At 60.9% G+C, this 27,411-nt stretch overlaps 1 protein-coding gene across 1 annotated transcript in view; it reads left to right on the top strand.

Annotated features, from left to right (window-relative positions):
- Positions 1-27,411, top strand: part of LOC119093223 (roundabout homolog 1-like) — a 65,450-nt gene that overhangs the window by 24,173 nt on the left and 13,866 nt on the right. The window contains 3 exon segments of the mRNA XM_037216138.1: positions 13,993-14,289; positions 24,585-24,738; positions 26,877-27,010. Coding sequence (XP_037072033.1) covers positions 13,993-14,289; positions 24,585-24,738; positions 26,877-27,010 — 585 coding nt within the window.

Genomic DNA, 27,411 nt, shown 5'->3' with positions numbered 1-27,411 from the left:
TAAAACTCGGCCAAAACCAAAAGCAACAGCAGAACAAGCCGACGGCGTGTCTGTCCATTTTTGTAGTGTCTAAAAGTGGAAGGAAGTAGCTTCAAGTGCATTGTCCGTGCCATTCAGCTCATTACTTCCAATGGTGTTTGCGGGAAAATTTAACTGTCATGTTTAAAACATTATGTAGCTGAGCTATGTACGACTCACAGTGAATCTGATGACAGCTCTTTGAGACTTGATTTACGACCTACCGAGCCCAGTGCAACCGCAAATCCAATGTGCCGAACAAACGACCAATAGGCTGACACGAATATGCTCTGACCGTAAGTAAGTAAGGATTGCATAGACATAAGCGAATGTATTTGCACGGTCACCACGATTGTAGCAACTCAACGACAGACCAAATATGGCACGTGCAGACGTACTCTCTGGCCTTCCTTCGCTCTGCTGACCAGCGCCTCTCAGCCCTGAACTGTGAGTCACCGCTGCCGACGGCCTCCTGCCGTGCCCGCGCCGGCGGACGGCCCCTCTCCCGGTGCCGGGCGGCGGTCTGGCGGTGCGTCACCGTCGCACGAGTCTCTCGCGGCCCGGACCGCGCGCCCGACTGCAGCTGCGCGGATGTGGCTGCCGCTGGCGCCCCACGTGTTTATCGTCGACCCCGAACCCCTTGAAGCCCGCAGAGCGAGCTCGACCGGCAGCCACTTGATTTCCGCCTCTTTCGCTCTCTCGAGAAGCGGCGCCCGCCCGCCGCGCGCGGCGGTGTTGACTCAGCCCCCATTGATATGCTGTGCGGGGAGTTCGGCCGCCGCCGAAAATCAACATCGGAACAAGTCGGCGGCGCGTCTCCGACGACACGCGCGAAACGCTGCCGACGAGCGCGGCGCGCCGCGACAAAAGCGGCGCGGCGCAACCTCGGCCGGCTGATGACCTCCATCGCCGGGGGAGTTGAGCAACTCGCGGGCGTGGTGTTTCGCGACGCGGCGAGCCCGGCGGCCGCCGATTGAAGGGCGTCGGCGCGGCGCGGCCGATCCGTCACCTTACGCCGCGGCGGTCTGTCGTCGCTCCGCCGACCTAGCGCCTGTTCGCCGCCGGCCGGGGGCGGCTACACGTGTGCACGATAGCCGACGCTGCCGCGCGTGTGACTACCGGCTGCGATTGGCTCTGGCGCCGCTGCAGGCTTATCGCAGCGGCGCGGGCGCGAAAAACGCCGCCCGTTTATGCACCCGCCGCGTTGCATTATCGAAAGCGACGCTCGTCGGGCGCTTTGTGGCAGCTTCACAGCCGGACCGCCGCGGCTACCGCGCCCGGCAGGCTTTGTTTATTTCTCCTGCGGCCGTGCCCCCGCGCTGGGCGGGGGGGGGGGGGGGGGGGGCGCCACCGGACGATTCGCATGCATGGCTGTCGTCGGCGTCGTTTGGAGGTCTGCTCGGACTGCTGACGACATGTGTTGCGGCCGCGCCGAGGCGTGTTTGGCGGCGGCCCGTGCGCTGACCGTCGCGCTCCGTGCCGGACCGCCGCCGGGGCTCGGCGCGCCCGGCATAGGCAGGCTCTGTCGGGCAAGCCCCGGCGGTGACGACGTCTGTGGGTGGCGCCGGCCGCTCAGGCGGCGGTGGGTCGCGTTCCTTTGGTGTAGGGGTGTCGTCAGCTCCGGCGATAAGGATAGCTGCAGTGCACCGCGCTTTGGAGGCATTGCTATGAAACTGGATGAGGCCCGCCAAGCTGGCGTCAAGCCTTGGTTACAGAGCCTGATGATAGCGATTGATTAAGATGTTGATATATCAGCGACTGATGTCACGTAGGGCGCGTAATCCAGCCTGGCGTAGATTCTGAGCCTTCCGTCCCTCCAACGTTCTAAAAACTCGTTGTCGGCCCCATGGACGTTGCCTGCAATAAGCCAGCCAAAATGTTTATCGGCCCCCGAGCGTGGGCTAACTTACGTTTCCGTTGGGTGTCACGGTGTCAGGTTGATTGTGACGTCATAGGTGCGACAGATAGGCCCTGAATGAGTCGAGGGCGGTTCGGTCTCGTGTCGTGGCTCGAGGTCCGGTTAAAGACAGGGCCTGCGTGCCGTATTCAGCATAAGCAAGCGGATCCTGTAGTATCCGGGCGCTGCTTGGAATAGCAATTTTGATGCATCTCGTTCTTGCAAGAACGAGATGCGAAGCACTGCTGAGGTCGTTATTGCGCGTCGTTCTCGGGAATTGTGGTGTTTTTATGCCGGCGTTTGCGACCTCTGCACCCAAGAAGATAAAGCTGTAGTAGAATGTTTACAATTGCGTTCATACGAGAGCTAGACGGATTAAGCAATTATACACAGACTGCAATTCGAACCCACCAGCACTGCTTGCCGCCCCAGTAAGCTAGGTTTACATGCAGCGCATGGCTTAGTTTAACAGATGAGCCAGACGTGTTTAACCTATGTAATGCAGACAACCATGCATTATAACGCAGTGATGGCGAGGACGCTTCCAACGTCGAGTTGGTGCGGGCACCTCTCCCTGGTAACATCGCCAATCATCCGTCTCTGCCCAGAGCGGCGATGTCCTGCACAGGCGAGCTCTTGATCCGCGGCAGTGCGGCCGGTCCACGTGCTCGGTCCGCACCCCGTCAGCCTGAGGATCGACCAGCCTGCTGGGCAGGGCAGACCGTCTCCGCCCGGAGCCTCGGCGCCGCCGCCCGACACCGCATCGGTGCTCGACTCGGACGTCTCGTGACGCGGTCCGGACCGTGCCGCCGACAGGCGGTCCGAGCCCGTCACTCAGCCCGACGGCTGAAACTGACCAAACGCCGGCCGCCGCGGACGTGACGGGCCGCGTGACGGGCGACGCGCACGTCACCCGCGTGCACGCCGCCCAGCCGGCGACGGCTCCCGCCAGAAATAGCGCGCCGCGCCGCCGCCCGGCTCGGCGGTCGCCACCGTCGCGACGCGCACGCTTTGGGGAATATTCCCGGGTCGTGATTGATTGGCGAAACTCGGCGCGACCGGCCGGGCGGCATTGTGCGACGCGTTGACGCGACGCGCGCGGAAAGGCGTCCATTGGCGGCCGGTGGGCCGTGACGACGAGCCGCGCGACGCTTCGGCGGTCCTCCGCGCGGCCCGGCCCCGACGGCCCGGCGGCGGCGTGATGGATCACGCGGCGACCGCGCGCCTGCGCCGGCTACCTCTGGCCGATGTGATGCAGCGACGCTGCCACGGCGCTGGTTAGTGTCCAGTGCTGACATGACCCTGGGCCGGGCCGGCGCGCCGGCAAAAAACCTGTACTGTCCTCAGTGTTCACGGCGTTTTTGCTTGATGTTTATGCAGTGGCACATGGGAGCCGGGCAGAGACATCAATTTATTCGTGGGATGGGTTTTTCTGGCGATTTAGGGCACTGCTAAGAGGCTTGATGTGCTGCGTCTTGTTCCTCCTTTGTCCGTCCTCTAGTGCTCGTGGTTATATGATCTGCAGACATGTATATCAGCTCCTGTCACGATCTTTGAATGGTTTGATGGCGACACACTCAAGGAGTGTGTGCTGCGTAAACCTTTCCAACAATTTCAAAGAAAAATAGCGTTGAATGAAAACGAAACCAACCCAAATGGTACGACGTCGAAGGTCTCATCGGCCCTCATCAATTATGGTTGGAGCACTGGCTCCAGCGCTGGCACACGCACGTGCTTGACAGATGGGCATATGCGCGCGGCTGGCGGAGAGCGCAGGAAGTGCACTCTCTCCCTTCCCGCGCTGCAATTCTGGGACAAATCGGTGAAACCGCCCGTGTCCAGGCGTCTCGAGGACATTGTTTCCTGTCTAGAATAATATTGCAGTTCTCCGGCACGTCGCACGCCGTGGGAGGCGGCATGCCTTGCAGTCGTGGGCGTGCTACGTAGGGAATCCATTCTCATGCACGAGCCCTGCACGTCAAAACGTCCGTGGAATTCAGCGGGTCACAGCAAATGTTGTATGTTCTCGTTACTGCATTCCAGAGGCCAAGTCTCCAGTGCTTACTTCGCACTGGAGTGTTACTAATAGTTACTAAATGTAATCTGGGTCGCTTATGCTAACACGCGTGGCCCCAAATATAGCTATCTGCTACCCTCTGGCGGCCCGGCTTAGAAGAACAATTTTCTGTCAGCATCTGCACCAGTGCCAGCCGCACTGCCCCCCTCCCCCCCCCCCCTCCTCCTGCAGCCGTTCACCATCGGCACGCATCGAACGTCGAAGGTACGCGGACTTGTTGTGACCAGGGTCGATGGTCGAGGCGGTATCGCATGCTCTCGAGCTGTTCTGCCGGCACCCCGCAGCTAATTTAGTGGCGGCGAGGTGACAGATGCATTGTGCACACATATTTAATGCCGGGGCAGCTGCCAATGGTCGCCGCGGTAAGTTTATGCTGCAGTGATTGCCGTAACTGCATGAGAAAGCCCGTCACTGGTGTGCTTTTAACCGCTTTGGCCTGGGCATTATCGTATTATAACTTATGTGTAGCTATATTTATCGTACCATTACTGCGACCTTTTCACCCAGGAAGTTCAGGAGTTCAGCTCTGCAATTAGGTATGTGTCTGGGACAGTTGATGGTAAATCCTAAAGTTAAAACGAGGACCGTTCCTGAACTGTGTGTGTGAATACGTCTCATTGACCGTCTGTGTCTAACTTTGTGGTTCATTGCTTCTTGCTGCAAGTCGGCCGGTAAAATCCGACGTCGATAGCGACTCCGGTATTGCGGCCATTTGTTTACCTGATGACTTGCCGTAAAAGCTCATCGTTTGAATCACATTCGCGAATGACCCCTGCGACCAAAACTCCCAGAGGCACTTATTTAGAGAACATTGCATGTGAGAACGGCTGAGCTAAGTATAAAACATTGCCCCTCCCCCCCCCCTCGCCCGCCGCCCCGCTGGGACAGCGCTTTTCGCTAATGACCGCTCACCTACCCAGCTGCGGACCACGTTTCGGTGGAACACTCGGCCCGCAGAAATCACAGACTTGTGGGTGTCATATCACTGGCAATACCCGGCGTCTTGTCCGTTTTATTTGGCCTCTTGCTGCGATCTTATCCGGGCGCAGCTGCTCTCTTTGTTTAGTTTTAGCTGTTTCATTTTTCATTTCATGATTTCTTAACGATCGTGAAGAAAAAACAGCGATCAAAGTAGTGCAAACGTCTAAGTAGTGTCAGACATCCACGGCACGATCCTCCTTGTTGCGGTGCTGACCTCACACACTGTTCCTCCTCATAGCTGGGAATGACAGCCTTGTGGAAAACAAAATCTTATGACGTTGGCTCCCGCGCTGGTTGTTAGAACAGCAGGCGTGGTTTGCCGCATAAAGGGAAAAGAAGCGTAGAATATCCTGTGTGTAACTCATCGTCGTCAAATGTCCCCAGCACAGGAATTTCACGAACCACCATGCTCGCCACTTATGAAATTTGCGTATCGCTAGTCTCAGGGAGGTTTGCCAGTCGATCGCTGTTATTTACTACCAGGAGGTACCTATTCCATCACACCTGACACTCTCTTCCAGCTGTAACCCAGAATGTATTTAGAGGTTTGGATGTTCGCCTTTTCTAACCAAAGCCGTTTGCGATTCACGCGGCCGTTGAAGTGGAATTGTCAGGGCTTCCCTTTCGAGCATAGCACCATGGTAGTCTTCCCGTGCCAGTATCATGCGTGTTCTCCACTCTGGATGTCCTCCCTTGTCAGTATGATGCGTGTTGTCCACTCTGGTAGTCTTCCCGTGCCAGTATCATGCGTGTTGCTCACTCTGATTGTCCTCCCTTGTCAGTATGATGCGTGTTGTCCACTCTGGTAGTCTTCCCGTGCCAGTATCATGCGTGTTGCCGCCATTCGCACCGCCCTCCCAGCCGAACGCTCCCAGCCGCCCGCGGTCCCACCACGGCATTCACACCCACGCCATGCGCGGTGTCGACCTCGGCCCGCTTTCGTCGGCGGCCGCTTGCTGGGCGAGGTCTCAATCGTGGCGCTGATTGATCGCCCGCTCACCCACCGTCAACTGTCACCCCAAACCCGGCCGCACGTGGGCGAATCAGTCGACGGCCCCCGATCAATGGCGCGATCACCCCGGCAACGGGCGCCGCCGCCCGGCCGGCCGCTAACCCACTTCCTTTGACGAATGGTGCAGCAGCCCCCTCTCCGACTCATCTGATGGCCGGTCCGGGCTGCTCGTCATATCTCCCCGGGGGATCTGGGCGACGCTCGGCCGGCCACGCAGCGCGACGTGGCGCCGGTGAGGAGCCGCGACCTGTCGCTGGGCTTTCGCTGGGGGCAGGTGCACTGCATCTCACCCGCGCTGCCTCCGAGTCGGGAGTCAACAGGGATTCGAGACGGGAGTCACCTCCGACTTGGGAAGCCCTCCGAGTCGGGAGTCACCTCTAAGAAGGGAGTTACTGGAGGGTCTTGAGTCCTCTCCGAATCGAGAGCTACTATATGCGTCCCCTCTGTGTCGGGAGTCACCGGCGGGTCTGGAGTCCCCTCCTAGCCGGGAGCCGCCACCGGATCTGGAGTCCCCTCCTAGTCGGGAGGTACCAGCGGTCTGGAGTCCCTTCCGAGCCGGGAGCCGCCGGCGGGTCGCCTGCACCCCGGCTGAGCGACCAGAGATCGTCTGCGTGCCTGCGTCGCCGCGATGTCAGCCGCGGCGCAGCGACGTGTAATGCGGCGCGGCAGTGCCTAATGCGGCGCGATGAGCGCATACCGGCGTCGGGGCTTACGACGGGACGCTGCTGCAGCGACTCAGCCACTCGATGGCTGTGAGCTGCGCACCCGGCGCCAGTCGGACTGGGCAGTGAACGCCATCTGTGCCTCCCTGGCACGTTGTTAAGCATTTGCTTGAGGTCATTGGCGGTCAGGCCGTTTTTAAATTATTACTGTGTGGTTGCAGAAGCGATGCCTGCTCACCGGCTTTGAACTGGGGCTATTTGCTGGACGAAATTGCCGTGTCTATATGCATTCGTGTTTTCGTGTCCGCACGTGGGCTACTCAATATTGGATTCTGTAACGTGGACCATGCGGTCCCCACATTCATAGCATAAGATTAACACGCTGGCCACAGCATACAGCGTGCGATGCTTTCCCGGAAGAGCCTCGTAATCAGGACGCGCTTTTCCTCGGAAAGCCGCGCTGGCGAAAGTTTTCATCTGAGAGAAGCCCGCCGGGCCGGCCCGGAGGCCGGGCGCGGATCGGCTGCGGCAGTCGGACGTCTGGCGGTCTGCTCCGGCGGGCCGGGCCTCGTCGTCGTCCGGCCGCCTCGAACAGAGCCATCCTGCCGGCATGTCGGCCCGACGGCCTGTCAGCCGGGGAGATGCATGTGGACGCCGGCGGGAGCGATGGCCGCCCGCCGTGCCCGCGCCGCATTGTCGGCGCGTCCGTCGACGCTGGCGCGGTGTCGATTCCGACGCTGGCCGGCCGTCGGCTTCGACGATAGCTGGCCGTCGACTTCGATGCTGGCCGGCTCTGTGGCTGCCGGCCGCCGCTGGCCACCGGCTTGGGATGCCAAGCGTGCGGAGCGGTGGCCAAAGGCTGTCGAAGCCGGTGGCCGTCGTCTGCTGACCACGGACGGTTGCGGGCTCGGCCGACGACGGCTCGGACAAATATACGGCGCAATGACTGTCGACAGTCGGCGCAGACAACGCTGACGTTCGAGACCGCCGACGATCATCAACGGTTGGGCCAGAGGCTAAGATTGTTGAGACTTGGGTGGCTGACGGCTGTGGCGGGCGAACGCAAACTGTCGGGCAACGACTGCTGACTCCGCTACGCCCCCGGCTATCTATAGAAAATGTAGATAACCAAAGAGCTCAGGGGTTCAAGCCCATAAACAGTCATCAGTTGACGATCTAGGAACGACGATTTTGGCCTGAGTGATTAAACAACATTTCGCTGTTCCCCAGGAGTGTCAACGAACGTTTTCAATTGGATCCCCATGGGAGAGTGTCGAAAACACCTTCCGCCGTTCCTTCGTCGTAGGTTTCACCACTTAACCCAAACTTTATGAACCAGCACCGTCCTCTGTGTGCAGACACACTGCTCCCTGGCAGGAGTCACTCCCCAGACCGACAGACACCACATCCGGGATCCATCACCGGAGCCGGGAGTAAACACGCCGACCAGATAGCGGGGTAATCGCTGGATAAACATTAAACGGCGCGGCCGCCCGCCACCGCCGCGGTCACGCCACCGGGACGGGAGCGTCGCTGGCGCCACTCCGATCACAGACTGTGCACACAGCCCGACCGCACCCCGACCGCACCCAGACCGCGCCCCGATCGCGCCCGCCCCGCGCCCCCACCGAAACACGGCGCAGCTTCGTCGGGCCGACCTCCACGTCAAAACCTGGCCGTCAGCTCCCGGCCGGCCGGCGCCGCCGGCGCCATTTCGCAACCAAGCCGCTCGCGGCGGCGGCCGCCCCTCTAAGTGGCTGCAGCGCGGCTCGTTGCGTGCAATGCGGGCCGAAATAGGTGCTGGCACTCCGCCGGCCTGTCCGTCGCGGGTCTCCGGCGGCCCGGCGGTGCCAGGCGGCGTTTGTTCGCGCGGCAGCGACACTCCGGCCGGCCGGTGTGGCGGCCAGGTTCGCGACGGCGGGCGCTCTGAGCGCGGCCAATTTCCACGCGTTCCCGCACGCAACTGCTGGCGTGGGCCCGGTTGGCTGGGAGCGCGGGCTCGGCTGGCTGGGAGCGCGGGCCCGGCTGGCTGGGAGCGCGGGCTCGGCTGGCTGGGAGCGCGGCGGGCTCGGCTGGCTGGGAGCGCGGCGGGCTCGGCTGGCTGGGAGCGCGGCGGGCTCGGCTGGCTGGGAGCGCGGGCTCGGCTGGCTGGGAGCGCGGCGGGCTCGGCTGGCTGGGAGCGCGGCGGGCTCGGCTGGCTGGGAGCGCGGCGGGCTCGGCTGGCTGGGAGCGCGGGCTCGGCTGGCTGGGAGCGCGGGCCCGGCTGGCTGGGAGCGCGGCGGGCTCGGAAGGCTGGGAGTGCGGCGGGCTCGGCTGGCGTGGGAGGATGGCGGCTGCTGTGCCGGCGGCGGCCGCTGCGGTCGATGCTCGCTGGCCTTGGCAGCTGTTGTCCGCTCGAAATTCCTACTGCTATCGGGCAAAGAGCGCGACAAGACGCCGTCGTTCGAATGAGATCATCGATTACGGCGGTATGAAAGGAGTGGTCTTTCCGGGGCGCCGACCACCCAGTTATAAACGCCTGAGTTATGGCGCGGGACCCTTGGCGAGCCGTGATAAGGATCGCCATCAGTGGCTGCGTTTTATTCGATGAGGCAGGTATTGATGGGCACCATCCACATTTCATCCGGCCAGCCGTGATAACCATCGAAGAAGTGGGTGAAGTTCTCTGATTTACGGCCGCTCTGATGAAGCATTCAGGTTCACGCCGTGTTTACAGCTGCTGGACACGTGAAATCACTTTGTTTGTGACCTTGATCGGGAAAATCGAAGCGAGAAAAATACCAAAGAGACCGCCTCAAAGCATCGACGCTTTCTGTGTGGCTCTCCGTCTTTTGAGATGGATGTAACTCGACAAGACGCATCGCAGCTTGGGGCCCGCTTCCGGTTGAGCGCCTTTCACAAAGCGGAAGGACCGCTGGCCGTTTTTGGCAGGGCGCCAGACCCTGCTCGGCGCCAGGCAATGGCAGAGGCCAGTCTGAATTGAGGCGGCGAATTAATGCGTCGCTCGCCTGTGTTATCCTTCACCTGGCTGAGGGAACACTGACGGAGAACACGCCATCTGCCGGAATCGTCTGCAGGCGCGCACCGCCCAGCTGACGCTGCAGCCGGCCAGCACCGCGCCGGAGGCCCACGCGGCACGACATGTCCTGAAGACACGTCTTCACAATCCACCGCCGCGCACCACCGTGGATTAATGCCGAAAACCGCCTCCGGCGACGGTTTGGACACCGTGTGCGCCGCGATGCACTTTCTCCTGGCCCGGTGCGATCGTTTTGATAACGCACCTGCCGTCCTTGCGGCGGCGCGCCCGCACTTTGCGTATTGAGTCAAAGGCTTAGCTGGCAGTCGGACGGGTGTTGCGCCGTGTCAGCGCTGTGACGCCGGCGCCGGTGGAGCCACGCACGGCTTTGGCAACGGCCGGCGTCCGTGCAATGACAGCGCGGAGCCCGTCCTGCATATCTCGCCATCTGGCGGGGCTGCTGCATTCGAGACTCCAAACGCCAGCTCGTTTCTCTGTCGAAGGCTTCATCAGAGCGTGCTTAGCGACAGTCATCTGCCTTCTTGTGATATGGAACACACTTACCTGGCGTTCGGACAGCTTGAGATATCCGGCAGCATTTCAGGCGAAGCAACGCCGTCTTTCACTGACCAGTCGGTATGAAGATGTGACTCTAGCCGGGTTTCCACGGTCTACTCAGCCATCAAAATCAGATAAAGCGATCACTGCAGTGTTTCGCAGCCCGGCATCCTGCTGCCGGCGGTCAATACGTGACACAGTCCGCTGAATAGCCGACCCGCCTGCACCAGATCGTGCGGCTGGCCACTGTACCTCGCACGCAGTCCTCCCCGCCGACATGTCCGCGTGCCTGATGGTTCGGTGCGGGCCCGCCGCGAGCGTGTGCCCCCGCGTGCGGTGACACGTTTGAGCCATCGGCGTGCGTGCTGGACGCGCGCACTGGCGGCCCCCGCACCCTCCGTCGGGCTGCGAGCTGGCCCGACTGGCGAGGAAGGCTCCGGCGCCCGGGGAATGCCGCACGCTGTCGTGGAGGCGAGGACGTCGCACAGACATCATGTACAGACATCAAGGCCGCGCTGGTCCGGAGCTGACGGCGGAAGGAGGGCGCGTAGAAAACCCCCTGTGGCAGCTCATCGTCTCACTGACATCGTCTCGCAAGAGTCAGATCCCTGGTGACGTCAGGACAGACTAGCCGTCCAATATAAACCTATTGGATGGAAAATAGCATCGATAGCAACTTGACCAATTTTGTTGGCAGTACACTTTAGAAGAGCAGCATGGGGAGAAAATGATCCTGAATGCAAGACAAGTATGGCACATTCAAAGGATGTATAAAGCGAAAAGCATGCGCAGACGTTAGCGTGGAACAGCAGCGCACTAACCTGGAGTAGCAGGTCTTCCCAGCCAGCCTGTTCGCGTTGAGGCCGCTCTGCCGCCCCGTGTGCGCTTCGGCCGGCGTTTTACGGCGCCGTCGCCAGCTTTTTCAGCCGGCCGGAAGCGGGAGATTGCCGCCGTCCTCGGCGTGGGCCGGATATTGGTACGCCCGGCTCAGGCCTGGCCATCGGTGCCAAACACTGGCGGCGGCCAAAGGAGGAGGAGCAGGAGGAGGAGGACGAGGAGAGGATAAGGACGAGGAGGACGAGGACGAGGTAGAGGAGGAGGAGACCGAGAACGAGAACGAGAACGAGAACGAGAACGAGAACGAGAACGAGGAGGAGAACGAGGAGGAGGAGGAGGAGGAGGAGGAGGAGGAGAAGGAGGAGCTGAGCCGATCGGATCGGGCAGCGAGCCGGGTGGCCTCTGGCGGTTTGGGCGACGTCAGTGACTGCTGGAAGCCGGTGTTTGTGCAGGGTGTCACTGCCTTCGCCTAAATCAGGAGTCTTTGTACATCGTGTATGGTGCATCGTGCGGCTTTGTTCGCAATGTGTGTTTGAAAGCTGCCAGGATGAAACACATCACAAAATATACATCGGCATTGCAGTCGCCACACCAAAGGCTCGCGAATCGGGACCGTTTTCGCGGCTTGCTGTTGCCCTGGGGCGACCTGTGGCATCATGATCAGTCCAAACACGGCTGGCGGGCGGAGAGGCCCGTTAGCGCGGCTCCCTGCCGGAGGCGTGCTCTTCTCACAGCAGGGCTTGTTGCCGAGCTCCGCTTCGAACAACACACAGAGCCAGGAGCGGCGTCTCCCGCCGAGCTCATGTCTGCCTCGCGTCTCGGCAAGGTTACGGAACCCGGCAGCCGACCGCGATGTTTCTATCGCGAGGTTCTCACCGCCCATCGGGCGACACCTCACCTCACTCGATCTCAGTGCGGCATAGCGGCTGACACCGTCCTCGTGCCTGGAGGGCGTCCGGGCAGGCCGGCGTCCCCGGGGTCGAGTCCGTCCCCGCTCCAGCCGGCCCGGGTGTCGCCCCCGGCGGCGCGCTGTTTGCCCGGTCGGAGATAGCGTGTTTGGCGGCGGCGGCCCAGGGGCAGGTGGGGCGGGCACGTGACGAGTGGAAGTGTCGCCCTCGCGCCACGGGCGTCGCGGGCCGCGCCGACCGCTGTTTGCCAAAGATAGCGGCGATCGGCCGTGCAGCTGTCCCCCGTCGCCGGCGCTGCAGGATGCAGCGGCTCTTGGCGGCGCCGCGCAGCTCACCGTGTTTGTATACGGCAGGTTTGATGGGACGAACGGGTGATGCTGTGAAAGCTGTGAACGGTCGGGATGTCGCTCCCTGTTTTTGTTGTCGTTGATGCCACTTCGATTCGTGGGCCTGCGTCGCACGAATTTCTTAGCGATTTTGGCCGGGCGCCAATCCGAGGGCGTGCAGTACCATTTTCTGCTCGAAATCAAAGTGTCCCTTCTGCCCTGGTCTGAAGGCCATGTCGTGCCATGCGAGCTTCCTCAGGGCCTCCAGCCCATTAGCCTGTTCCGCCTCCGCTATTATGAACCAAATGCTCGGGCACTTTCACCTTTTGTTACGGCTTCCGATCAACCTAAAAGGACCTGTCAGGAGGTAGAGCACCCTTCTCCATCTGAGCCGGCCATTTGAGCCCAACGGCTGGCATTCCCACCGCTCTACATCGCAGTCCAGCCGGCCTGGCACCCGACACCCGCTGCCGAGACGGCCCGGCACCCGACACCCGCTGTTGAGGCAGCCCGGCACCCAACACCCGCTGTCGGGGCGGCCGGTGGCCCAGCACCCGACACCCGCTGTCGACGCGGCCCAGCACCCAATACCGACACCCGCTCCCGGGGCGTGGCGGCCTGGCACCCGATACCTGCTGCCGGTGTGGCCCAGCACTTGACACCCGCTGTCGGGGTGGCCCGGCACCCGACATCCGCTGTCAGGACGGCCGGTGACCCAGCACCCGACATCCGCTGTCAGGACAGCCGGTGACACAGCACCCGACACCCGCTGTCGGGACAGCCGGTGACCCAGCACCCGACATCCGCTGTCAGGACGGCCGGTGACACAACACCCGACACCCGCTGTCGGGGCGGCCCGTTTACGTTTGATAAGCGGCTTCCACAGCGGCAGTACGCGTTTCAAGTAGCCTCAATTAGTCCTGGTGGCGCCCATATCTCTAACAAACAGAGCTGCGATTGCTTCTGCACGCCGCAGATTTCCTATCAATCCCGGGTAAACTATGCAAAAACTCGACGGCGGCGCCGTTTCGGGAGAGGAGGGGAGGGCCTGACCGACAGCAGGCCCCCTCGTCCCGTGTTGGTCCCGATCTGCCTCACGTGGGGATACGTGAACAACGAGGGTGGCAGCATAAACGTCTGAAGAACTTCTGTCATGTGTTGGATGAGGGAGGACTCGTTTTGTGTGTGTGTGTGTGTGTGTGTGTGTGTGTGTGTGTGTGTGTGTGTGTGTGTGTGTGTGTGTGTGTGTGTGTGTGTGTGTGTGTGTGTGTGTGTGTGTGTGTGTATGTGTGCGTGTGTGTGTGTGTGTGTGTGTGTGTGCGTGGAGAACATGACTTTTTCCCTGTTTGTGGAGATTGCCGGTGCGTGACTGGGTGCAAGCAGTGGGGCGGCTTTTTCATTTGACTGTTATTGCACCGACATGGTTCTTTATGGCACGAGTTTCGGTGGTTGACTCCCAACGAAGCAGAACGAGATCGACACTGAGGGATTCTGCACGAATGTTTGTTAAGCTAATTTACTGCTGGACAGTGATGTGTGCTAATAAGGACGTGATGGTAACGCTGGCGGGGCAAGTGTCCATTACAACACCGCATGTGTCACGTTTGTCAGCGCGCGCACCTGGCACCGCCAAAATCACCACCCGACCTGCCCGCCGCCGACGACAGACCGTCTCACGCCCGTGCCTCCGCCCGCAGGTCAGAGCCGTTCCCCACGCATCACGGAGCACCCTTCCGACACGATCGTGCCGCGCAACGACCCGGTCACCCTCAACTGCAAGGCGCAGGGTCGGCCGCAGCCCGACATCTCGTGGTACAAGGATGGCCGCGAACTGAAGCCCGGCTCGGCGCACCGGGTCACGCTGCCCGAGGGTGCGCTCTTCTTCCTCACCGTGCAGCAGAACAAGAAGGAGAACGACGCGGGCGTCTACTGGTGCGTGGCGCGGAACGAGGTTGGCCGCGCCCGCAGCCACAACGCGACGCTTAAAGTGGCAGGTACGTTGCGGTGGTGCGCGCCGTCCTGACACTGTGGCGCCAGGGGGTTATTTGAGCCGGCCATGGACGGCCAGACTCCGTGATTTTGGTTTGGGGCCATCCGCCTCCCCCCCCCCCCCACCGTTCCAGTGCACCGCCATGACCGCTCGCATTCCGTAGATAAGTTCACGTAGCAGTTTTTGTACAAAGTCACTGTTTGTGCTGAAGGGCTCATTGCTGCCCCGCAATAGAGGTGGGCGGGTGTCCACCTCCCCCGGCCGGGCGGCCGCGGTTGGCAGCGTCCGCCTCCGGTCCAACAGAGCCATGTTTGCCGTGTCAACACGGCGCGACGGTCCGGGCTCGTGCCGGCAGCTGTCCGCTGGCCGCTGCCGCGCTATGAGGGAGAGACGGAGTGCGCGGGCCGCTCCTCCCGGCTATATTGGGGCGATCTCCGCGCTGTCCGGCCGGAGCGGCTCGGTGGGAGGGCTCGGCCAACGCCGGCTATATCGGGACAACGCCGGACGTCGTTAGGTCGCGGCCAGGTCGCAGCGAGCGCCGCAGTCGCCGCTTCAAAGCCCGTGCACTTCTGAGATGCAGACCACTCGGTCGCCGCGTGGTTTTGCGCCGCTGAAGTCGCGCGGCGGTAAGTCCGCCGACGAGACCCCCACGGTGGGAACGGCGAGACAATGGCGGCGCCGCTCGTGCGGCCGTCGCCACTTCCGGCGCGGCCGTGGTCGCCGGCCGAGTCACGTGACCGGCGGGAGTCACGCGTCACGCGCCGGGCCGAGATCAAAGCGCGCCGCCGCATCTGCCGGCGACCGATCGCGTTTCACCGACGGACGGCGTCCGCCAATGAGCGACGACCATCGGCCAAGCCGTTCATCAATTGGTCGAGCAAAAAGGCCGGCAGCGCTCAATGTGCTCCGCGGACTTCGTTCTCATTCTTGTCTGGCGGCGTTTTTGCACTTATCGGGTCGGTCGCGTCACCCTGAGCGATGACAAGCCCCAATCGCCGATCGCATCCGACATCCTTCACCAGGCCATCATTAATAATTGTTAATGAACGCTAAACTCGTTGCGCGTTTACTGAGACCGAGAGGCGGAAGCGTTTTTGCCGTGCGCGGCTGACAGCTGGCGTCGAACGGACGTGTCCGGGCGAGCTGATGTCGACGCCAGCACACGCGCGGGCTGGCTGCGGACGGGGCTCCGTCAAGTTCCGCGACTCGGACTAAATTCGTCGCCGGCCGCGTACGTGCTTCGCGTCGCGTTACCACACATCAAATGTCTCACCTGCAAGCGTACCTCAACAAGAAAGCAGCCCCGCGGGGCCGACTTCCCATCCGAAGTCATCCAGCGAACTTAAAAGTTTCGCAGTTCACGGCGTTACAACGCCCGCCGGAGCGTGCCGAGTCCGCTCCGCCGAATCTACATCACGTGCGCCATCCCGTTACACCCGAACTACGTCGTCACAGCGCGCCGTCCCATCAGCGGACGGGTCCGGTGGGATCGGGCGGCCTCCGCCGCCGACCAGCGCTCGGGCCTCGCCCGGGGCGCGTCGCCCAGCGCAGAAACGTGAGCTCGCCGCCGCGCACCATTTGCCGCGGACGGCGGCCACATGGGCGCCTTTTTGCGGCCGCGCGCACCCGTCATAAATCCGACAGACTGTCCTCGCCGCATTAGGGCGCTACGCCCGGCCGACGCGCTCCCGTCGAGGCCGACGTGGCGCACGGCTGGCGCCGTCGGCGGCGACGATATGGGCCGTGACTGGCGCGGGGCCGGCCGCATTCCACCAGCCCGCCGGCGGCGCGGCGCCGCGGCGGGGTCGCCGCGGCAGGACCGCTGCGTCAGGACTGACGCGGGAGCACTGCCGCGGCGGGGCGGCCACGCCGGGACTACCGCAACGGTACGGCCGCGCTAGGAATGCCGTGCCTGCACGGCGGCGTCGCCGAACGGGCCACAGGACAGAGCGGAGAAGGCAAAGAAAGCGTTGGGAGCAAGAGCTTAGTAGTCGCATGCCGCCCAATTTGGAAAAAAAGTTACAAACAACTGTAAAAATGACCAAATTATGATAGAATGCGGTCAACATTCCAACCATGTCCCCTTATCTGCGTAACGTTGTCGCGGCGGCGGGAGCCGCCACCGTGCATGACGAGCAGACGCATCGCGTGGGCGAGCCAGGCAATCTCAGCCTCACCCTCTCGCGTCGCGCGCAAACACGGCTATCGGCCTATCGCGTCGGCATAGCGCGTTGGCGCTCCGCGCCGCCCAGACTGTTGACCGTCGCGTGTCCTGACCGCCCAGCTCGCTAACGTCCGGTGGCCGCGAGGGTGTGCACTGCCTGCGACGGCGGGCCGGGGCGCACTCCGGCCGTGATATCACCCGACCGGGGTGGCGACAGCGGCGGCGGCGGCGACGGCGCGTCGCGGCGGGCTGGGCGGACGGCGCGCGGCGCGAGGCGGAGCCGACGACGACGCCCGCATCGCCGTCCCATTACGATCGGAGGGGTCTTTAACCAAATTAATGCCGCTCTCGGCCATTAGATGCGGTGAATCATCGGCGTGCGGGAGGGCGATCGTCTGGCTCTCGCGTGCCCGCGCGCTCCCCTTTGTATTCGGAGGGCGGTGGTGTTTCACTGGATTGGCTTTTCGCGTATCTCCGCGGCGAGGATGCCGTCTGGCATTCTTGCCTGATTGGTCGGTCGTAAAGGAAGGTGTCGGCAGGGCGCGGGGGGCGGTGGGCGGTGCCGGCGAGATAGACGGCGGCACTCTGGGCGAGACCTCGTGTTGGAGGTCGGTTTGATCGGAGATGTCCAATGAATTCAGTCTGAACGGCCGCGAGATAACAGACCCAGTCATGCCATCTTAGGAGACGGCCGGCTCTCGGAATATCCCAGAACTTGTCAGATTAAGTACCGACTCGGTCTGATGCCATCTCGTCAAACGAGCACCATGTCTCGGGGCCTTGTGTCACAATGTGAGCGGCTATTGCAGAAGCAGGCGACGGCTCGTCCGGGTTTCGCGGAACGGGAGCTCCCAGCTCCGACCCCCCCCCTCTCCCCTTTCTCCCCCACCTCTTATTCGTCCCTCCCCACCCTCCGCCCCCCCCCCCCCCTCCCTCTCCGCTGCACCCCTAGTCGCCCTCCCGGGCGGCCAGCTCAGAAAATTAGGTGACGCCCACCCGTGATATATGATGATTGGGCGGCGCTCATCATTGATTGATCCCGATCAATGCCGCGGCAGTCAGACGCTGACACCGCTACATCCGCGCCACCATCGCCGCCGCCCGCCGTCCGCGGCGTGAAGAGCGCCATCTTCGCCTCGGCGCGGCCTGTGGTTTCACAGTGGAACCGTGGTCTCTCAGCCGCCCGAAAACGGTCACCGGCAAGGCGGGAAATGCCTGAAAATCTGCCGTAAGCCGGCCCAACCCGGCCGAAGCCCGGTAATTGCGATAAACGATGCAACGGCGGAGGCGGCGCTGCGTCGCCGGCCGGGGAAGATGATAATTATGGTGATTTATGGGATTAGCGGCCTGGTCGGCGCGGCTCGGCTTCGTCGCACCGCTCTTGGGAGGGCTTAAGCAAAAGTTCGCCGCAGATTTGAACGGGCGAGACTTGTGTCAGTGACGTTCCCAGAACCTGGGATCAAGACTAGCTGCGGCGCGGGGAGTTTAGAAAAGTCGTCTGGCTGAGATCCAAAGTCGTCCCCCGTATCGCGGGCAGCAGCTGCAGTTCTGAATGAGGCACGCGCACGGGCGTGTGCCATCGTGGTCCGGTGTGGACCGTTCTCAATACACCCAGATGGCGTGGACTGCTGCATCGTGTTCTAGCGTCGTCAAGTTGAAATTGTAAGGTCATTCGGATTGTATGGTTGCAGACTGTTGTCGACTTGGGCTGCTAAGGTGCAAGGAATGTAAAACCATCTTGTCTATTTGTTGTGCGACGCACGTGTGCTTTGATAGCAGACACCTCGCGGGAAGTGCTCAAGAACTTGATCAGGTGTTGCTTATAAGTGTGGTCATTGCACACGTTTGCAAGCTTGGTTCGTTTCAAATGCAAGACAGTTAAGTCAGCTTCTTAAGCATGTGATCTGCCGGCTGAAATATTTTGTGTGATGTCTTTAATGCACTTTGGAAGGCTTCTTTGTCTGAGCTGGTTGACATACGTCTTATGCAGTAATGGCTCTGGCTAGTATACAACCCAGATATCATTGCCGCGATTTATGAGACAAGTTGGGCCCGAAATTGCAAACTCCAACCCATGTCGTGATTTCAGAATTGTATGGGGACCCAGCCCGGTCGGGAATCTGGCCCATCCGGTCTGGAATCTGCCAAATCTCTAACACGTGCAACACCCTTGTCTAAAAAAGCCCACCTCGAGCTGCTCCTACCGGCTTACCTCTGCACGATCCCGTCCCACCTGTCCAGACATGGCTGCTAAGCCTCCGCGAAATTCCACCGAGGCGTCAACCCCTCCCCGGCCACGTGGCGACGGTGCCCTCCTCCGTCAGCCGGCGTTGACCTGCTGCCCGAGGGCGTTCGCAGGTCACCCACCCGCCGTCGGAGCCGACGCGGCTTGCCGCGAGCCGTCGGCCGTAAGACGCCGGGATTTGGCCGGCGCCGGCGCCATGGCTCACACGCGGTCACGCCGGAAACAAAGGGCCGCCGGCTCGGCCCAGGGCCCTTTGCTCCGGGACACGCCGGGGCTCCGGGACACGCCGGGGCTCCGGGACACGCCGGGGCTCCGGGACACGCCGGGGCTCCGGGACAGGTGGTGTCCGAAATGGCATGCGTGCGGAAGATGGAAGGGAGTGCGTTTGTTGCACCATGCGTCCGCTTAGCGAGGTGACCGCAGTATGACCGGCGAGGAATTTCTCACGGCGCCCTGATTCAGCGCGCGCCGTGAGGTTCTCGGCTTGCAACATTCTCGGTCGTGGTTCTCGTCCGCGATGCTTACCACTGTTGACGCAGCAGGCTCATCTGTAGACTGCTGAGTGCGGTAGCCGCGAGAAAGGCGGTAGCACGAGCTCCACCCCACTCGACTCTCCGGGAGGGCCACTTTAACCCTCGCCCGGACACGCGCTACATCCCTGGCCCCGTAAGCCCGGCTGCCCCGCGCCCTCGCAAGCCCGGCTTGACGCCATGTTGTTGCACATCGCGTAAATCACGAGTGTTCGCCGCGTCCGCCCGGACTGCTGCTGTTGCGCGGGGGAGGCAGCTGCTCCCATCCGTCCGCCGTCTCCTCCTCCGCCCGCGAGACGCGCACTGACACATGCGCGCACACCCGCCGCCATTAGAGAGCGACCGCCGATAATTAGTCTGAATAGCAGTCATATCTGGCCGGCAAATTGGCGGCGCGTCCCGCAGCCGCCCGCGTCGCGTCCGCGTCAGCCGCGCCGCGTTAGCCGCGCCACGCAGAAAAACGCCGCGCCCCGGGAGTTTATTTATCCGTCGTTTTACGGCGGCGCTGGCGGCGCGTGGCCGGCTATCGCGACGCGCATCTGTGCCGCCGGATATGGTCCAAACACGGCCGCGCTCAATTAGCCGACCGCGGGGGCCGGTGCGATTCGGACGAGTCCCGCTGCGGCCGGCCGGCGCGCGGCGCCAACCCAAACGCGCCAGATTGATCTCCAGCGGCGCGCGCGCGCGCGTAAAAAGCGCGCCAACCGGCCGGCGCGCGGCGGCGTGTCGCGCGGCCGGGCCGGGCCGGGCGGGGTCGCGGTCGGGGCGGCGGCGGTGCCCCGCTGAGGCCGCGCCCGGCCCGGCCCGCCCCCGTGCAGCGGCTTGACAGCCGGTCCGGCCCCCGTCTGAGGGCGGCGCTGCAGCCGGCCGGCGCCGGCCGCCTTGATCGGTATCGGCGGCCGGCTCCGACCGCGGCCACCGCACTGAGAGCGTCGGGAGCCCGGCCGGCGGGCTGCGGTGTCTCCGCGTCTCGGTCGGAGGACACACGGCTGCGACGGTTTGAGCATTGATGCGGATGGCCTCCGGAGTCAGGACCTGTGCCTTTTTGGGAACTGATGTGTCAGCCATCAGGTGAAGAGCCAAGTGAACAGACAAACAGGTTACGGGTCCCGAAATATATGGACACTAGGGTGTGTTAAAAGTTTGGCAATTCATCGGCGCTGTAAGTGCTTAGGTGACTCGGTTCCATCTCCGCGGCAGTAATACACCCACTTCCCCATTCCATGACACATCACAGCTGAGTGTGGCGGAACCGCACCGAAGCTGGGCGCGCAGGCTGACGTCAGCGGCGTCAGCCATGGCAGGGTCGGCGACTCCCGCCCTGCCCGGATACGTCATCTGGGGGACGTCGAGTTACGACGCCGTAAAGTCGGCCGGACATTTCTGTAACATCTTACGACGGCTATAACTGCCACCTCTGTTAGCGCTTTACGACTGCGTGCCCTGCGCGACCGACGTCGCGCGCCAGACGCACACCATCGACCGGCCGTGCCCGCCACCCACGCACGACCCCCCCCCCCCCCTGGCTTCTCGGCTTCCACGGGGGGAGGTCAGTCAGCGGGCCCGTGGGAACCGGCGCCCCCGTCCCCGACGCGCCCCATTGAACGGGATTAGCCGCGCCCGGCCTGGACGACACCCGAGGCGGGCAGACGGCGTCACTGCTGTCGTGTTCGGAATGCGGGCCGGGACGCACATCCCCAGCCGCCGCTGTCTTTATGGACGCGAGGATGTTGCTCTCGGTCTCGACCGACTTCATTTGACGTGGGGATATGTCCCCTTCTGTGGCGGGTGCCGTAACGCGTGCGTTAGCTCCGTCGCCCAGCTGGTCGGTTCCCTCTCACGGCGAAGCGGCGTGTTTCGCACATGCTCTGCTCTGGCAGGGGCCCTGTAAGTAGGTGCGTAATCATTGGATGGCGTCCCGAGTGACGAGTTAATTTCATCGCTGCCGTGATCGAGCCGCTCTCTACAATCAAGCGCCGCGCGTCGCACCGTAAATCGATGTCGGGTAACGGCCCAAACGGAGAGCCCGCTCCGCCGGCTGTCCACGAGCCGCCTTTTCTTCGTTGGTTCGGGCCAGTTGGATGCATGGTTTAGTGGGGCGCGAGTGAGATCCGATCATGACTGCTGGTGCTCTCGGCATTGGTGGGCTTCCAGTGGTACGCTTTGCCAAACATGGGCTTAACCGACCGAAATATGAAAACTTCGGTCTGCTTATGGTTTTGAGTGTCATCACTTATTAAACGTGCATGTAGACGATCAGTATCTATGCTGGAAGTTGTGTGTGTGGAATCAATGCCTAATTTCCTCCCAGAATAGCACAGAGGTGAGCAAGCGCGGGCTAACGCTTACGGGTGCATGATGCACGAAGGTCTTCAAATAAGCGTTAATTGTGCCGTTGTTGCATTTTGACGTTTTTATGTGGCCTAGAATTGGATCAGTGCAAAGTAAACTTCATATTATGTACGCAAAATTTATCGACACAACCAGGACGCCCAAGTCACGAGAGGATTCGTCCAGTTTGAGACCGTGATTGACACGAAATTGGGGATCTTTTTCAACGAACAATTTATATATCTTGGTTTAATTTAAACGGCGCACTCAAACGGCACTCATTATCACGGACGTCCGTTTTGCTGACTAAGTTAATTTTTATTTACAGCCCTTCGGCTGAAACAAAGGCGTCGTAAAGCTTGGAAAGGCTGGGTTATGAGGAAGCATAAAATGGTTATTTTGCCATAAAACGACTCAAGTGCGCACAGAGAACCCCTAGGCAGAGCAAATCACCCCCGCCGGCTAATGCCAATCAACAATCTCCTCTCATCTCCGTGGAGAACGTTCCAACACCGTCGATACCTCTCCGTTGCGTGTACCTTTTTCGAAGGGCTTTTTGCCAGCATATTTCCGAAGATGCATTTATATTTTTTGGTGTACCTCACCCTGTCTGCGACGTCTACATATCTGAAACATTTTGGTTGTGATCTTAACGTTTGATTGCCCCCTTCCCCTGACGTAACGACTGTTGCGGTGCAGAACTCATCCAAGAGGGCGAGGGAAGATAATGAGATAGCTCGAGGGCAAAAAAAATAGATACAGAAGGTAGCGTAACAGTGCTTATCCACAAAACAGAATGGAAAAATATTGTTACATCAGCAGACGACTCACAATGGAATTGCTCTCGTTGCAAAGTCCTTTCCAGTGCGTATAATCCCATTTCCCGGCTTTATTCATGCATCACCAGATTTGCATTGACAGTGACTAGAATGTGTGGATGCGCTGGCTGGCCGCTGTAATTTCCAGTCGATTGGGCAGCTCTCCGTGGACACCGGGGCGAGGAGACAGCCTGTCTTCCGCCCCGCCGTCACACTGCCGTCAGCCTGCATCCGCTGCCAGGCCTTCCGTCGCCTAGAGCCGCAACTCCCCCCCCCCCCCCCTCCCCTGCCCAGCAGGACACGTTTACACCCCGTTCCAGCTGTCGGCCGGCCGTCTCGTAAAGCGACGTGCACGGCGCACTTCGCCTCGGCCGCGGCACCTCCCCCGACATAACCTGCGGCACTTCCGCCGCCGTGCCGCCTCGACCACAGTCCTCCCTCCCCCCCCCCCCCCGCGCCACCCCGCCTCGCGGTCAGAGGCTGGCGAGCGGGTGGCGGCGGCGGCGGCGGCCATGAGCAGACCGCCTGATGGCTTCATTCGCCGGAGGCGGCGGCGGCGGCGGCGCCTGGAACACGACACGGCCTGGACGGTCCCGCTCACCGCGCCAATATTACGCGCGATAAAGCGTGATTTACGGCGCTCCTGGAAAATCGGCCCGCCGGGGCGCTGAGCGGCGGTGGCCGGGCGACCGCGGCCGGCTGAGGTATTGTTTTCGGCGCGGCCGGCGCGCTCAAACCGCTCCGGATATGTAGATGGCGCTCTGTTTTTGCTGCGTTGAATATCATTTATCCCAGGCGGCGGCGCGCGGAGTGTGAGGAAAATTCAAACGAAAAGCCTCAAGTGGGAGCTGTTTTGTTTGTGGGGTGTGCTCGCTGCTCTTGTGGAATGCCCCGGCACGTTTTGTCGATCCGGCGAGGGAACCCAGTGCAGCGATCGAATACTTGCATTAGCCGCTCCTCCGACGGATCAGATCATTGCAATAACAATTACACCCTGACCACGTCAGATACAGCAAATCAATTTCGTTGATTTACAGTCACGCGAACGCCATCGTGCTACTGATTTATGCTTATGAAAACATTTCATCATGCATAGGCACAAGTCTGTTTGTGATTTCCAGCTGCTTCGTGCCCACGTAATCGCTGATGACCAGATGATTATGGAATAAACCCATTCATTCTAACCGTGCAGGAACGATCCCATTAGTCGCGCTGTTGTGTTTACTGTCGTACTTACCCAGATGGCACAGAAACACGTTACCTTTGCATTTCTGGACAGGGTCATGAATCTTGCGGTGGGAGGCAGGTTGGATGAAATGCATCGTGTCTGCAGCTGCAAGTGATATCTCGTTGCCGGCGCATGCGTACCACTTATATCGCGTCTCCTGCTAGATGTGAGAAGGCGAAGTGTTTCGCACAGCCGTGGAGCAGCGTTTCACATATTTCCTGATCCCAGCGAGCCATGTTCTCCAAACTTAACGAACTACGAAAAAAGCCGCTAAACAACAACGCTGGGAGGGCCGACAGCTCCCGCCGCTTGCTCGGTAGCATGTTTCATCTTGAGCCCTCACTTCCGCATGTCAGCGGAGGGAACTGGCCAACCTGCGGACGGGGCATCACAACGCTTGTCAAAGTCGGCGATGGTCCGCTGGCCTGCTGTAGTGGCACCGATGTTATGATGACGCGATACGAGACGGTGTGACCCCCGCGCGACGGGGCGGCGCGATAGTGTCGTAGCCTCACACGGCGACACACGTCCGTCAGCTGACTGGTGACACTGTCACTTGCCCGATCTGACGCGGCGTCATCGGTGAAATAGTAGCCAGCCTGATGCGCCGGTGCTCAACGTGATAGTGCATGTGTGATGGCTTGTCTGTTTCACCTGGCCTCGTCGGCCGCGTGGCCACAACGCAAAGGGTGTGCTAAAGATTCTTGAAACCGAGTGCACGTCGTATGTGAATGTTTCGTTTACAACTGTCCGTGTATAGAGTGTTGACAGAGTCAGCGTTATTTCGCTTCCTGTTGATGGACTGTCACACGTTTTGATGACGGGACGTCATCACGTGGACAGCGCGGCACCCGCTACCCACCATGACCAGTGTCCCTTCACAAATCGATATCGATTTCGACGCATCTCGAACCGGTCGAGCGGATCCGATGTCGCCGTTTTAGGCCGACATGATCTAACCCGGCCGTTTGCATCCCCCGCAGTGATTCTGGACGAATTCAAGACGATCCCGAAGAACACGGAGGTGGCGGTCGGCGAAAGAGCGGTGTTGGAGTGTGCTCCACCCAAGGGCGACCCGCCGCCTACCGTCCGCTGGCGGCTCAACGGACGCACTGTGGACGTGTCCACCACAGACAGGTGACCCAGCCGTCCGGGGCCCGGGACCGGCTCGGGGGAGGAGGGGGTAACCACTCGGCGGAGCCTGTCCGACGTTGGGATTGTCATGTTTCGCGCCTAAGCGGTGATGGGATGAGGCTGTCTTAGGTTCATGCTGACCGCCATGGGGGTATATCATGTGTGCTGCAGCTCGAGACTCCGTGCTGGGTGTCGTCGCCGGTCGACATGTTGTCGGTAGGCCGAGGTTTAGCGAAACGACGCCTCTGTCAGGTAACCAACCGCACGTGCCTGCCATGTCCTCCTCTCGTGGCGTCTCTGTGACCATCTCTGGAGTAGCGTCGCGGCGTAACGTACTCACCGCCCCCCCCCCCCCTAATGCACGCGCTGTGAGACGACCCACCACGCAGCACAGCCGGCCGGTGAACTGCACTGCCGCGACGTCAATCTACGGGGGGGGGGGGGGGGACTGGCTTGCCGCCGCAGACGCAGCTTGTGTGGCGCCTCTGGCGTCGGCCGCGGTCGTCGGTGGGAGTCCCCGCTCCGGGATAGCCTTTTTACGGCCACCCAGCCGGATACTGAAGCGCCAATGTTTTCTGAACACGAAGTCCGCTCTGCAAACACGATCCGCGACTTCCGCCTTGTTTTAAGTTGCCCAATTACTTCCGGAAGCGGGACAGTCTGGCTCTGTCTTGAAAGGGATTAAGAGTTAGTTTGTGAACTCCCCAGGGCGTGTGCGAGGCTTTGCCAGCAGGCACACAACGCCGCTGTAACAAATGATTCTGCTTTCACGACGGGAGCGCAACGCCCCACTCTGTTCGTCGGCGTCAGCGGGGAGCGGCCCCCTTGCTTCCTGCAGTCGTCAGCCCGGCCGTGCCGTTCGCCGTCCGGTCGGCCCGCCTTCTCCGGCCATGAATCAGAGCTCTCCTGCCGGGCGGAGCGAGCACAATGCTTCGCGCGGTCAACAGTCCGCCGATTCTCCAGCCCCCTCGGAGGGGTTGTCAACCCCCGCTGCTGCACCCTCGAGACACGCACCACTGGCATTATTACCCCGTCTCTGGCGGAGGCATGAAACGCGCGCGATGCCCGGCAGGCAGTGCGCAAGGGCCCGCTTAGAATCCAGAAGAGTGTACTGGTCCCAAATATTCATTAAGGCTCAAGCTTAAGTGATAAGTCGCGCGCGTTTTTTCTGTCCACTACGCAATAAATCCAAGTTAATTCACTCACGCGGCTCCACTGGACCCGCCCCTGCCGTCGGCCTCCGCGCCCCGGAGCAGCCATCTGGGTCAGAGCGTGCCCCCGCGGGCCCAGTCGCAGCGGGAGAGCGGCTCGCAGCGCCGCGCTGGCCGGCCGCCAACGCTCATTGCAATGCCTGCGATGTCGACCGTGTTTGCCAGGCGTCGAAGCTCGGAGGGCAGCGAGCACGCCGGCCGACCGTCAACACGAGGTTTTTCCTCGGGCGGCAGCGGAGAAGCCAGCGGCCAGCGGCCGCACAGAGCGCGGAGCGCTGCGTACAAAACCTGTGGTATCTCTGTTCTCAGCTGTGAAGTTGGCCGCTCTTTGCTCAATGAAGGCAACTAAATATCTGGTTTAGTTTTAGCACAATGCGGTATAGCGACTATGATTTATGGCTGCGCCATTCCACAGTGTGCTGGCTGGCGACGTGGGATAATATCCTTCGCACTCCATATGTCGGACCATAAAATCCGTTTTCAATGACGTTTTTGTGAAATACTTCGCCTTCTCTCATTTTGATGCAGCACTCCGGAAATATCGAAATGTGTGTTGACCTAGCTGGACTGCGTCAAAATGAACTCTCATATATTGCGACTGAATAAAATCGGGCGATTGGCAATGGTTAAACTCAATTGCTTCCTCACCAGAATCTGGCCGAATTTCCCGCCTACCAATCCTATTGGAATCATATCTCTTGTTTAGCTCATTCGCTTTTACTGTTATGTTCATGTCCATGTTATTGGACTAGTGTCTATCGTTCAGGATGCAAAGGCAATTATAATAATCCGAAATGTTATGCGGAACCAGTGTTGTTCTGAAAAGCACGAGTGTTTGCAGTGTCTCTTAAAATAATGCCGTTGCCGTCGTCGTCACCGCCGTGACGGCGTTTCTGAACCCACCCCTGACCTGACCCGCTCTGCCTGCAGGCTCCAGATCGGCGGCGAGGGTGACCTGATCATAGATGGCGCCACCGCCGAGGACGCCGGCGAGTACGCCTGCGAGGCTCACAACTACGCGGGCATGCACCGAGAAACGCCGGCTGTGACGCTCTCCGTCCACGGTACGAGCTCGCCGCCAGCGACGAGGCGACGCGTCCGACGCGCGGCGTTCATACCGATAACGTCATAAATTGATAGACGTGTCGAAGTTGTGGCAGTGCAATTCAATACACTGTCCTTGTAAAGGGAATTGGTCCACGCGGTATATGGCAGCCGAGTTCCGTCCGCCGGCTGTGATTCATTCACGTCACAGATTTGCCTGCAAGATGCCTGGTTGCATGAGACACAAGTTTGATGTGTAGGTACCCTGCGGTTTTCATAACCCGTCATCTAGTCACTGCAAAAAGTCATTATGAATGCAGAGCTCCATGCAGACGATAAACCCTCCGTGAAATGTCGGAAGGCGTTCCTCTTTACCAGAAACTTCCATATCCTGATCGCGCCAGATTAGCTGCGAGACATA

This window comes from Pollicipes pollicipes, unplaced genomic scaffold (genome assembly GCF_011947565.3).
Source record: "Pollicipes pollicipes isolate AB1234 unplaced genomic scaffold, Ppol_2.1 Scaffold_4002;HRSCAF=4701_pilon_pilon_pilon, whole genome shotgun sequence".
NCBI classification, from domain to species: domain Eukaryota; kingdom Metazoa; phylum Arthropoda; class Thecostraca; order Pollicipedomorpha; family Pollicipedidae; genus Pollicipes; species Pollicipes pollicipes.
Note: the sequence above shows the minus strand (reverse complement) of the source record. Positions and strands in the feature narration are given on the sequence as shown.